Below are 13,410 nucleotides of genomic sequence, written 5' to 3'. Positions count from 1 at the left end.
TCCCAAAACAAATTTTTTAAGAAAAATGGGGTTTGGATGGGTTTGGGTTTTGAATATTTAATACTTTTTAACTCCCCCGAAAAAAACTTTTAAATTTTTAAGATTTCCCTTTTTTTCGGTTTTTTCCATGTTAAAAAAAAAATATTTTTTTCCGGCCCAAAAAAAAAAAAAAATTAACATTCCCCCCTTTCCTTACCAAAAAAATTTTGATGGGGAAATCGTCCAAGTAGAGGTTTTAAAAAACGGGGTTTCCCAAAACCCCGGTTTTTTGGGGAAAATTTTTTTTTACAATTTTGGGGGGGGAAATTTCCCCCGACATAATTTTAAACCCTTAAAGGGCTAAAAAAAAAAAAAACGGGAAAATTTTTAAAAAATTGAAACCTTTTCGAAAACAATTGTTTAAAAAAAATTTTTAAGCCAAAAAAATTAAAACTTTTATTTCTCTTTTAACCTTTTTTTCTCTTTTTTTTAAACAAAAATTTTTAAAAAAAAAAACGGGGGGGGGAATTACCCCAATTTTAAAAAAATTTTCAGGCCTTTTTTTGTATCAAAATTTTAAAATTAGTAAAACTTTAGCCAAAATTTTTAAAATTTAATGGAAAAAACCCCTTTTTTTAAAAAAGCCCGGGGTCGAAAAAGTAGAAATAGGGGGTTTCCAAAGGGTTTTCCCGGCTTTTTCCCGATTGGGGGTTTTTCAAAATCGAAAAAAAAACGTGTTTCCAATTAAAATTTAAAAATTGGGGGGGCCGTGTCTTCATTTTTTGTTTCAGAAAACCCCGTTTGGGGGGTTAACAAAATCCAATTCCGATAAAAAAAAAAACCCCGGGAAAAAATTTAACTGGGGGAAAAATATTTTGGGCCGTACTTTTTTGTAAAACAGGGGGGGGGCCGGAAAGGGGGCGGTGTTTTTTAAAAACGTTTTTCCCTTTTCCCTTTTCCCGAAAAAAACGCCTTCTGGGGGGGGACGGGGTTCCCGGTACTTTTTGGGGCAATGCTCGAAAAGGTTGGGTTTGTTTCCTACTCCACCTGTGGTGGGGAAAAAAAGGGTTTTGGGGTACTAAGGGGCGCCCGGGAAAATTAAAAAATTTTAAAATTTTCAGACTTTAAAATTTTTTTGTTTTAATAAAAAACCCCCTTTAAACCAGTTGGAAAAGGGGAGTTTAAAAAAGGGCCCCGCTTTTTTTCCCCCCTTTTTAACCCTGTACTTTTAATTTCCTGGGGCAAACCCTTTTAACATTAAGGGAAAGGGTTTTTTGTTTGGGTTGCTTTGATAGGGGACGTTTTTTAGCTTTAAAAACCAGTTTTGCAAGTTTTTTGTTTTTTGGGTTTGGGTCCAAAAAACCCTCTTTTAAATTAAAATTTTTCCTGTTTTTGAAAAAATTTTTTCAAATTTTGGGTTTTGACGATTTTTTTTCGCGGTTTTGGGTTTTCTTCTGATGGTGCGGGGTTTGCTCTTGGGGGGTTTCCGAAGGGGTTGGGTTCGAAAAGCCCAATTTTGGGTTTTTAAAACATAAAAAAGTAAGAGTTTTTAAAAGGGTTGGGATTGGTTGCTAAAAACCTTAAAAAATTTTTACCAAACTTTGATCCAAAAAAAAACCAAAAGCAAAAAAGGAAATGAAAATTCCCTCAGGGGGGAGTGGTTTTTTCCAACGTTTTTTTCCTTTTTTATTTTTGGGGGACGGGGGATTTTAATTTTTTCCCTTTTAAAACCCCAACGGGGGCCCCTGGGGAAGGGGCGGGGTTTTTTTTTCCAAAAAGAAAGCGATCAAAAAATTCCGCTCCTTTCTAAACCCTTTTTAGCTAGGGGCGTTTTTTGAGGGGAAACCCAGGGGGGTTGGGCCTTTATTTTTTTCCCATTTTAAACCTCACCTTTTGGGGACCGGGGAAAAAAAGGGGGGGTTTTGGGAAAGGGGGACAAATTAGCACGGGGGGATTTACAGCCCGGGGAACATAAAACAGGTTTTTTAACTTATACTTTTGGGATGGGACATTATAAACTAAAGGGGGCAGTTTTCCCAAAATTTAAAATTTTAAAAGGGGAACAAAAAAAGGGGTTTTTTTTTTTAAATAATACGGGGGGGAACCCCAGGGGAAAATTTGGGAAAAACCAAACCCCAGTTCGTCCGAAAGGGAAGGGAGGGGGCACCCGGGTTTTTCCAAAACTCGAAACCCGTCCCCCATAACTCCTTTTTCTCATCCCCCCCCCACGTTTTTTGTGCCCCCCTTTTTTTCCCCCCCCACTTTCGTCTGGGGGCTGTTTGCCCTTCGGGGTGTAGGGGGGAAGGGGTTTCTTTGGGGGGATCCAGATCTTTTTCCCCAATCCAGGTACCCTTTTTTTTACGAAAGGCCTCTTTCAAAAGGGGGGGCCCAATTTTGGGGATTGAAAAACTTTTTCCCCAAATTTTAAAAAAGGGGGTTTGGGGAAAAAAGGGGAAAACCCCCAAAAAAGGGTTACCTTTTTGGGTTTTCCCTTTTTGATAAATTTTTAAACTTTTCTAGGTAAAAAAAAAAAAGGAAAATTTAACCTTTTTAAATATTTTACCTTTTCCCCGGGGTTTATTCGGTTTTTCGGGTTTGTTTTGCCCCCATTTTTTAAAACCAACCTCGGGGTATAAAAACCGGTTTAAAACTTTTTACTCGGGGGGGTTTTTCCCCCCTTTTTTTGCCCCCGGGGGAAAGCCGGGGGGCCCCTTTATTGGGGGGACAAGGGGGGGGGGGCCCGGGGGCTTCAACGTTTTTAATCCCCGGGGGATTTTATTTTTTTCCAACCAGCCCTTGGGGTCCGTCGTAAACTACCCTTGGGGAAAAAAAAGGGGTGGGGGTTTTTTAAAAAAATTTGGTTTTTTTAAGGGCCTTTTAAAGGGGTTTTGTCGGGACAAATTAAAAAATCTCAAATTTTTTAAAAAGGGAAAAAAGGTTTCTTTCCCCGGGGAAAAAACCAAACCTCATTTTTTAAACGCATTTGCTGCGGGCAGGGTTTTTCCTTGTTTTCGTTTGGTTTTTTGGGTCCCCCACTTTAAAAACCCCTTTGCTGTTTTCTTGCTCTCGAAGGTCTCCCAAAAAAAACTTTTTCTCAATGGTCTAAAACTTCACCGGGACAATTTTTAAAATCTCCGTTTGGAAAGGGGACTTTTTTGGTTTCCGTAAAAAATTTTTAAAGTTTTTAAAAAAGGGTTTGGGTTTTTTTTTACACTCAAACTCGAGGGGGGGGGGGGTTCCCCCTTGGGGGGGAGGGGTTTTAACAGGGGGGGTAAATTTCAGGGGGGGTCTTTCTGCACGGCCCCCCACTAAAAAACCTTTTCCCACATGTTTTTCTTGTTACCAAACTTTTTTGGGGAAAACCTTGGGGGATTTTGGCTAAAAAGCCCAGAACCAAGAAAAAAGGTTTAAAACTTAAAAAGGGGGGTTCCTTTTAAGGCAAAAAATTTTAAGAATTTTTTTTTTAGGGAAAAGGAGAAAATAAAAATTTCCCCCTTTTTTTTTCTTTTTCCCGGGGGTTTCGATTTAAAGAAAAAATTTTAAAAGGCCTTTTTCAAAAACCAGTTTCCCTTTTTAAAATGTGTTTTCCCTTTTTTCCATATGGAAATTGCTTAAAAATAAAAAAAATTTTTTCCCAAAAATTTTTGGGGGCAAAAAAAATAATTTTAAAATTTAAAAAAACAAACCTTTGCGGAAATGCAGGATGGTACTGAAAGGAACGGGCAGAGGTGATCTACTCCGATACTCAACCATCAGGTCAAACTTCTGGCGCTTCCAGAGCGTCTTAGAATTCTCTTGAATCTCCTCGTATGTGCTTGAAAACAACTGACGGAACACACATGTTTTATATTATTGATCATACATGTGAGATCTTACATTCCCATGACACGGAAGCTTCATGATAATTTTCTAAAAAAGGTTAAGAAACACAAAGGATAAACATACCAGCCACCAGCAAGTTCAACATGAGGACAGCAGCCAACATCATGTAGAGACCGAGCATTATCTTTACTATGTAAATGTTGAATACACACATGGTATTCTCTTCGTCGTCACAAGAGTAGTCGGAGCATTGACCATTATCCTCGGTTCCTGCTTTGAAGTACTGGCAGTATTCATAGTTCATGACTTCGTCTATTGTCTCCTCGCCTATCTCACCGAACAAGTTAGTGTAGGGCCTCCAGAAGATGTCAAACATCTAAACGAGAGAGAGAGAGAGCGTGAGAAAGATAGAGGGAGCTGGAGGGAGGGAGGGTGGGAGGGGAGGGAGGGAGGGAGGGAGGGAGGGAGGGAGGGAGGGAGGGAGGGAGGGAGGGAGGGAGGGAGGGAGGGAGGGAGGGAGGGAGGGAGGGAGGGAGGGAGATCACAAATTTGAAACTAATAGTCACAAAAAACGTTATCATGATAAATCAAGTGTCAATTCTATCATTTTACCAATTTTCTTTCCAGTTTAGGGAATTTCTGTGGGGTCATGATAGAAGCGGTGCTGACACCGTATCCAATGACGAAGATGACAACAAGGAATATGAAGAACTGGAGATCGATCAACATCCTCTGCATCATCATCACCTGGAGAGAAGGAGATTGGTAAAATAATTCACTATCCAATACCTTTTTTGAAAAAAATATAATGGTCATAGGAATTGTAGGCAGTAGGTGGTGGTTAACGTGATTCAATTAAATGATGACGGCTGAGGGGAACAGCGTGGAGTGAGGCGAAACAAGATTTAAGAAATAGTTTTTACCTTGGGACCCAGCTGCTCGCTTATTTGCAGAGCCTGACACAGCTTCAAACAGTACATTATAAAGGCTAACGAAAACAGCAGTCTGAAATGGTTTCCATCCCAAGTTATCGTATCGCTATCTCCTTTCATTCTAAAGTACAGAGCCAACAAAATAAGGATGATGCAAACAATGTCGTTCTTGTTGTAAATATTTCCCCAATACATCTTCAGCTTCCCCCATAGTGTGGTGGGGTAGGAAAAGTAGATCTGCCTCATTTCCAGGGGCACCAAACACAGAACCCATATGTAAACAAACTGCTGAGCCATGGTGAGCTTGCAATTGAAAATCGAGCGAAAACCACCACACTTTTCGGCACTAGTCGATTGCCGATCTGCTAAAAGCAGCGCGAAAACATAGGACATCAAGAAGAATCCATTAACAATGGAATAAATGGTAAACTTGGTGATGGGTGCCTTGTAGAAATACCGACACTTTGTCAGGATACCCAGTTTCTCACAAGCCTCAGAATCGTCCTGGCCGATTCCCCGATCAATGAACGCCTCTCGACTATCCCTCACTTTCTGCTTTTTGCTCTGGAGGTTTTTCTGCTTCCACTTGTCAAACGGAGTAACATCTCGGAAAGAAGCTAAAAGAGGACATAATATGGACACAATCATCCTCAGCGTGGACATGTCGCTATCCAGCCATCCGTTCCATTCAATATCAATGTAATCCTGAATAGTCGGGTGAGCGATGATATTGACGGCGTTCACGTAGTCAGCCATCTCCAGAATAGTTCTGCCACCCCAACTCACAAACTTGAAGTTAATCAAAGCGATGACGTGCTCGGTCTGATACTCCGCAACCTCTTCCAGAACCTTCTCAGATATCTCCTCGAACTCGTTTCCGTACTCCTCAAGCTGCTGGCCCATAGCATCGGATATGAGGAGGGTCTCTTTTTGCTGAGCACTCAACCAGTTGTTGATACAGGTGCAGACGAGGCCTAAAAAGAGGGGCGTGGAGGAGTACTCCCAGATGACCTTGGCAAGTTCCTGCTCGTGGATCAGGACCATGTAAACAGTCAGCAGACTGCCCGGATCCATAAAATCAAACTTAGACTTCCGACCGTCTCCAGTCATGTTGTCTACGTGCGCATAGTTCGCAGCTCCCCCATTCCTTTTACTATTACCGCAGATTTTGATGCTTTGTAGACTGAATCCGTTATCAGAAGGGTCTACCTGGTGCTCCGGTGCACGGGTCCTACCGGGAACCCTGAATACTCCTTCACTTATGTCATGAATCACCTGAGAAGTAGAAAGAGGTGTATAATAAAACAAATATTTATAATAAAACAAATATTTATTTTTACGGCACAATCAAACAATATCAATAATAAATAAATCAGGGGAGGTTTGAAGAGGTTTCTGCTTATCTTTAGGATTTGAGAGTGACCTGTGCTTGAAACCCCCTCAACCATCCACTACGTCAATATACTTATTATACAAGTATAGAAAAATATATAATAATCTAAAATTACTTATTGGTCTAGTTTGGTGACACAGGAGAGCCCAGTTGAGTTTTAGTTTAGGTTTTAAATCATAGTTTAATAGGTTAGCCATGTTTCATGGCAGAGAGAGATATCATGTGTGCAGAGCCGTACCGGATGTAGAATTTGAGATATAATATAGATTAGTTACCATGTATTAGGGTCATCTCGATTTTGGAGGGATAGCAAGTGCTTTTTAAGGTTAGATTTAATAAAACCTGACGAGGCTGATAAGTCTGAATTTTTGGAAGAACCCGGGATTATTATCCCATCTTCATTAGCATCACATATTTGGAATACATAGGGGCTGAGGTCATTCCAAATTTTCGTAGAGGTGTACAAAACGTTCTGTTAGGAGATATGTAACCTCAGTAATAGGACAATCAAACGAAGTTTTTCATTTCTAGGACAGAACTTGAAAAGATCTTTAATCGACTGGGGGACATCAAATTTAAGAATTTTGAATAGTTCCATAAATGTATGGTACATGTGCAGATTCTCCAGGTTTATAATTTTCTGCTCAGAATTAAACTTGTAGTTAAACTTGGAGGAGAGAGGCTGGACGAAATTGTGTGATGAATTAGAAAAAGTTGCATGAATGTAAGAAACACAAACTTGGTATCTTACCATTTCGAAGTGTTCGAACGTCCAGTGCTCCACACTGGGGCACTTTTTCTTCATCAGCTCGTAGAACAAGGAATTAGTGGGCGTGTTTTCCGGAGAATAGTTTCAAATCTGTCCACTGTCAGGAAGGAGCTGATGTTGGCATTACGTTCTATTATGTTGCGGATAAAGCGGATCTGCTTGTGTTTGATGGCCAGGTTTAACATCTCGTTCAGCTCGCTTTCCTGAGGAGAGGTGGGTTTTAATGAGTGGGGGGCCGGGGGGGGGGGGGGGGGGGGGGGGGGGGGGGGGGGGGGGTACATTGAGGGTGGCAGTTCGGGTGCGGACGCGCCGGACGGCCCAACTAGGTCGAGGACAGGGAAGTTTAGTTGTGAAAACATTTAAATTTTTTCGGTACCTTATATACGAAAAGTACAACTCAGCGCGGTAAATAATAATGAGAGTGTAAATTAACCGTCAGATGTAGATCCATATTGTTTGACTTGTTCTCAAAAATAAATTCTGTAGCAATATCTAAACGATCCCACTGTATAGCTAGTTCAAGTTGTCTTTTCATAAGTTCCTTAGCTCGTGTCCGCTGAGTTTGTTCCCGCTGAGCTTGTCCTTCTGCGATTGTGTTAAATATTGTAATTGTGTTAATTATTACAAAGTAAGTGTACAGTTTTTCGACCTTTATTAAGTGTTGGGATGTGTCGCACAGTTTACTTTTTGAATTTTTATAACCCAGGTCGATTCTGTTTAAATCAGGTTTATAAATAAATTTTTAATCTGTGAAACATTCCCAAGAATTTCACCAACATCATGATTATGTTATGGCAATGAATAAAATACAAATTAAAACATTAAAAACGTATTGAAAATTACAAATCTTACCCGCGCTATTATCAGGCTCTTCTTCAGGTTCACCAGAATTTTTGTGGTTTGCGATACTTTTAATAAGACCTTGTAGGATTGTGGTGTCAAGTGCGGTTCCTTTTCCGCACTTCCATATTGTCACCTGAACAGGAAGAAGGGTAAGATGGGTCGAACTTCTCGTGTATTAATGTAAAGCAATAATGTCAATGATAATTGCGATACCGCACGGATGACTGACACCCTTAATTAAATAAAGTAAATAATTTATGTTAATAATATGTTAACATGGTTAGTACATAAAGAAGGTTTCAGTATTGGACGGTCGTTATGACCAAGGTAGACTATGATAATTGCATTGTTTGTTATTTATTTTATCTTTTTATGGTCCTAACTAAAACAAATAATCGTCTAGGGCCCTCGTCTAGTAATAACTCTGGTAACGCTGGTAATGTGACACGACACAGTACAATATAAATACAAATGAGCAATAGTAAAAGTAGCAGTAACAAATAAATCCCTAGAATTCTCCAGGATATGAGACCAGACGGCCGTTTTTAGCAGAAGTAGTACTATTTACTAATTCCCCAATTACTACCCAATAATTACAACGAAGTAGTGATGAAAGTAGCCTGGTGTAATCAGTACACATTCTCAGTTCAACTATTTTAATCATCATTACCACCAATATTATATTGAGCATGGTCAAAGCAGGCTCGGAAACTTATTTTAATTTTGATAGCTAGAAAACCGGGAAAATAATTTGGCCGATACTCAATACTCAATAGCGGAATGGCTGGTTTCAACCCAACCTACCATTTTAGATCGTTTAAAAGATTCACTAATATTAATAATATCATTATGGCGGCTCCTCAGAAAATGTACTTGTATATATGCTGTAAAATGTACTTGTATAGATAGAAGAGACTATCTTATTCTTTTACGATGTGTCTTCTTCAAAGCCCACACATAAAGGCGAGCCAACGTGCGCAACACCAGACATTGAAGGTATGCCAGCAACCATTTTATGTAGTTACTGCAAGTGTGTAATACTATTTACTGACGACAGCCTGTAAATCGATAGTTTGATCTCAGTATATGCAAGGAATTGTCTAGTTTGATTGTTTAAATTCCTCTGTTACTCTAGTATAACACTACAAGTGTTGAAAATACACCAATCCTGGTGAATCCAGTGGGTATCCTTACTGAACGGTCAGTTTGAAAGGAAATTGGACCTGGGAGGCTCCGTGCAGACCAATCTGCAGTTGAATCGTATTTGAACCCAAATTAAAATTGTGATAAGCGTTCAGTTCAAACTAGGATGCGGTATATAGCCTTGGATAAGTTCAAACCGTTTAACATAACAGATGGTGACTGTTCCCAAGGTGGATATAAACCAACATATATTATACTGATACACTATACAGTGATATAACAGTAGTATTACCAGATCCCAGTTCAATTTGTAACGGAGTTTTATATTAACAGGAACTGACGTGACAGCGTCTACATAAATAAATCTACTCCAATAATTGCCAACACATTGAAGTTCGCCAGTAATCACCCTGTCGAACTTATGTGCGTGTCGACGAAACTACAGGCGCGTGACTCGAACACAGCACCTTGTACCAATTTTTCACTCATATCGAGAATTCACGAAGTCAGTAATGATAATTTACCAAAAACCATGATTTCCGCTTTTGGTTCTTTGCCTGTCTGTATTTTGGTATTATTATACCACAGCAACGAGCTAACATAAGCCAGAAGGTTTACGTAATTTAAATAATGCAAAACCAGTTTTCAAAACCGATTTTAAACCGCGGACAACAAAACTGATTAAGTGCCAAGATCAAAGTAATCTGCAATATCTTAAAAGGGGTCGTAACTCGGTTTAAAATTGTAAAACAATCAAACTTGAAAATTTTTGGGAAAGCCACTTCAATTTATCAAACCAAAACATGTCTAGAAACTTTGAAGTTTTCCTAGCTGAAAGCATTGTTCACCTTTTATGGTGACAATAGTGAAAAAGAGGGATTTGGGGCGTTGCCCACCCCCACACTGTAATTAATTAAATTTGAAGGAAAATTTTCCGGAAATCTAAGTTTGGACCCCATATTCTATTAATCTCAAAAAAATTTCAGTGGCAATTCTTAAGGAAGGAATTACGTGAGTTATTAAAGGGTTGCAGTTACTTTTTTTGGGGCCACCCTGTATGACATTTTTACAAATCCTGTGGGACCTTTTCCCAATAATAAAAACAGTCCTCTATTATTTCTTGGGCAGTACTAAATTCTACAAAAATTCCTATTAAAAAGCAAAACCTAACCAAATCCTCGTGTAGGATTGGACCTCCTCAATTGTTTTTTCCCATCTTGGGCAGTCCTAAATCCTACTAAAATCCTACCAAAAATTCCTACAAAAAAGCAAACAACTCACCAAAATCCTCGTGTAGGATGACCTCCTCAATGGATTCCCATGAACTCATCGTACTTGCTCTCTCTTTCTAGTTGGGGGGCAGTGCTGCTGTCAGAGCTGATTCTAAACCTTTCATCCTGTTCGTCTTCGCTTTTGGGATCCTTCTCTCTGTTCTCAATCCCCAGTTCTGGATTGGAAACCGGGGGTTATATTTTACATCTTTACAGTGGATTTATAGAGAGAGCACGTTGCACAGGATCTCAAAAGGTTACGTCGCTGTGTTTTTAATTAATTCTGAAAGTAAAGGAAAAAAAAACCACTTCCCCCGCCCGGGGTTTGTTCATTAAGTCAATAAATTTCCCAAACCTTAAATAGTTATCAGTCAAAAAAAAATGAAACCTTTTTAACCCAATCCCCAGGGACGTTTTCATTTTCCCTTAGGCCAAAGGTGGGGACGCCGGGGGAGAAAGGGGGACGTTGGGGAAAATTCCTACCAGGAGTCCCCTAGAACCCACGACGGGGGAGCCCCGTTTTGGGGGGGACCCGGGTTTTCAGAGGCCTCCTCCATTTGAACCACTTCCTCCTTTTCGGGGATCGGGGGGGAGGGGGTAACTAGTTGAGCTTGGAGTTTCGTTGAACAAAGGTATTGTTGTTAAATTTAATCCTAAATTTGGGGGGGGAAAAAACCTGAGGGGAAAATAAGGAGAATTAAAGGGGAATGTCTTCTGTTTGAAAAACCATTGAAACTTTTTGGGGGGAAGAGGAATTTACCAGGAAAGTCAGAGGAGGGAATTGGTTTAAAATGTTTAAAGGGAAAAAAAAATTTTGGGCTGATGGAAAGCCTGGGAGAATTAGGGCCCCGTTAATTTTCATTAACCCTGGGATTAAAAACTAGCAGGCCGGTAAGTTTTTTTACACAGAAAAAGGGGCAATAAAAAATTGGCTTTCACACGGGGACATAGGGCCTTTCACACACATTTCTGGAATTGAGGCCAAAAAAATTTGGAAAACTTCTTTAATTTAAAGAAAAAATGAAGTTTCTTGATTCAACACTTAAATAACTTTTTCTTTTTTTTAAAATTTGTTTTTTTGGAAATTTTTTCAAAAGTATAACGATAAATCCGAACCTTCAATTTGTTTTTGTAATATTAGGATTAATTATTCTACTTTTTTTACTGGGCAGTGGGGCAGGACAGTTCCTCTTTAGCTTGTGGGATTTTTATTTAAAAATTAAAAGAGGTCGATTGGCTTTCCTCTGGAACATTCTGGATTTCATTTTTCTGTGGTTTTTGTAAAAGTTTTCAGTAGGGGTGGGCCAAAACCTTACCTACTTAGGTCCACCGACTCAAGGGGAATTTTCTATTTTTTCGTTACCATGGTTTTTTAAGCCAAGTTTTTGGATGAAAAAATTAATTTTAGGGGGGGGGACACGTTCATTGGAAGTTTGGGGGATATTGGTAAATATTAGGGGGGGGGGACCCTTTACTGAAAGGGGGGAAACCGATGGATGTTAAAAATGTGTTTCCACCTATGAAAACTATATAAACCCCTTAAACCCTTAAGATAATCGTTTCATCCTTTTAGATAAAACTTTTTTTCGCATAAACGATATTTTTTATTCAGGGTGGGGAACGGAAAAATATCGCCAAAATTTTGGCGGGCCGGGCGGGTGAGTTGTAAAACTTTTGGTCACACTATAAAAAAACGTGGGGGGGACGCTTTTTATAGGGGGGGACCCCTTGTTTTGCCTTTGTTTGACCAAAATTTTCGGAAAATTTTCCAATTCTTTAGAAAAAGCGGGTATTTTTGGGGATTTTATTAATTCTTCCCATATTTTGGGGCCCCTTTTTTTTTTAAATGGAAAGCCACCCATGTAAAACTCCGTCACCCAACATTTAAGAAAATTTATATGGGGGTTGTTTTATGACATTTCCCTTTTGACAAGAAAGCCGGGAATTAGTTCTACCATTTTTTTTGTGAGCTGAATGTGTTTTGGAATTGTTCACATATTTAAATTTTTATAGGGGCAAATTACAAATTACAGAAGGGCAGGGAAAATGGGTTTAAATTTAGGTTTAAATTAAATTTGTTTTGATAATTTCAAACATGTTTTTGGAAAAAATTGAGTAAATATTTAGTTTTTACCAACCTTAAAACACCCTATTATTACGTATTTTGGGAAATTTCAATTTTTTATACAATATTTTCATAACCATACGCCGGGTTTATTTTAAAATTTATTATTGGCGGGTTGATTAGGGTTAAACATTGGATTAATTTTTAAAAACCACCTGAAAAAAACGGGTTTTAAAAAAATTTTGTAAAATTTCTTTCAACAAAAAAAAATATTACAAACTTATTTTTGACCCGGGGTTGGCAAAAAAAACTTATTTATATTTTGGAATTTTTGGGGGTGATTTTAAAAGTGGGACATTATTAAAACTTAATTGGAGGTTAGGGATTCTTCAAAAAAATAGGGGGCAAGAAAATGTAAATTTTCGTTCCCACATTCACCCAAATTTGCATTAGTTAGTAGATTTTCTTTTCCCAATTAAACGGGCCCTTTTTTATACAGGGAAATATATAAAAAATAAACCCATTTGCCATTTTTCAATCACCATTGAAATTTTATTACTGTTGGGGGCAGGGGGAAAAAGTAAAATTTCGTCCACATTTCGGGTAAATTAGTGATTTTAAAAAACCCTTCAGGCATTTTTCGGGACTCTGGGTTTTTTTGATTTTTGCTGAAAAAAATAAAACCCCCCCAATAAATTCCGGGGAAGAATTTTTGAATTTTCTAATCGGGGGTATGGTTCTTTTCAAAAAATTAGGGTCAAGGAAATGTAAAAATTTTCGTCACATTTACGTCATTGTAAAATTTAGGATTAACCATTTTTTTTTTCACTTCAAAAAACAGTTTCCTAAATTATAGTTTGAAAAATAAAATTTTAATTTTAAAGGGAGATGAAGGAATATTATTGAAAAAACCCATGGCCCATTTTTTCCATTCACATTGAAAATTTATACTTTTTGGGGCAGAAAAATAGTGAAATTTCGTCAACATTTTCGGTAAATTTTTAGTATTAATTAAATCTCGGGAATTGGGGTCAAAACTTTGGTTTTCTGAGGGATTCTGCGGGGGTTTAAAAACCCCCCTACTAAAAATTAAAGGGGAAGAATATTGCTTTTTTTCGGGGATGGTTTTTTTAAAAAATTTAAGTGTCAAAAGGGGAAATTTTTAAAAATTTTGGGTCACTACTTTCATTTGG

The 13,410-nt window shown here is 38.4% G+C and overlaps 1 protein-coding gene across 1 annotated transcript; it reads right to left on the bottom strand.

Annotated features, from left to right (window-relative positions):
• Positions 1–3,665: 3,665 nt before the first annotated feature.
• On the bottom strand, positions 3,666–8,373 carry LOC134825805 (transient receptor potential cation channel subfamily M member 1-like; the record flags this gene model as incomplete). The annotated part of the gene is made up of 7 exons (XM_063838006.1): positions 7,748–8,373; positions 7,329–7,480; positions 6,878–7,098; positions 4,725–6,008; positions 4,414–4,548; positions 3,908–4,177; positions 3,666–3,804 (listed from the first exon to the last, which is right to left on the bottom strand). Coding segments are annotated over exons 3-7 (1,882 nt in total), but the record flags the coding sequence as incomplete, so codon positions are not given.
• Positions 8,374–13,410: the final 5,037 nt, after the last annotated feature.

Source organism: Bolinopsis microptera, unplaced genomic scaffold, assembly GCF_026151205.1.
Source record: "Bolinopsis microptera isolate Bmic1 unplaced genomic scaffold, MBARI_Bmic_1.0 sca104, whole genome shotgun sequence".
Classification (NCBI taxonomy): Eukaryota; Metazoa; Ctenophora; class Tentaculata; order Lobata; family Bolinopsidae; genus Bolinopsis; species Bolinopsis microptera.
Note: the sequence above shows the minus strand (reverse complement) of the source record. Positions and strands in the feature narration are given on the sequence as shown.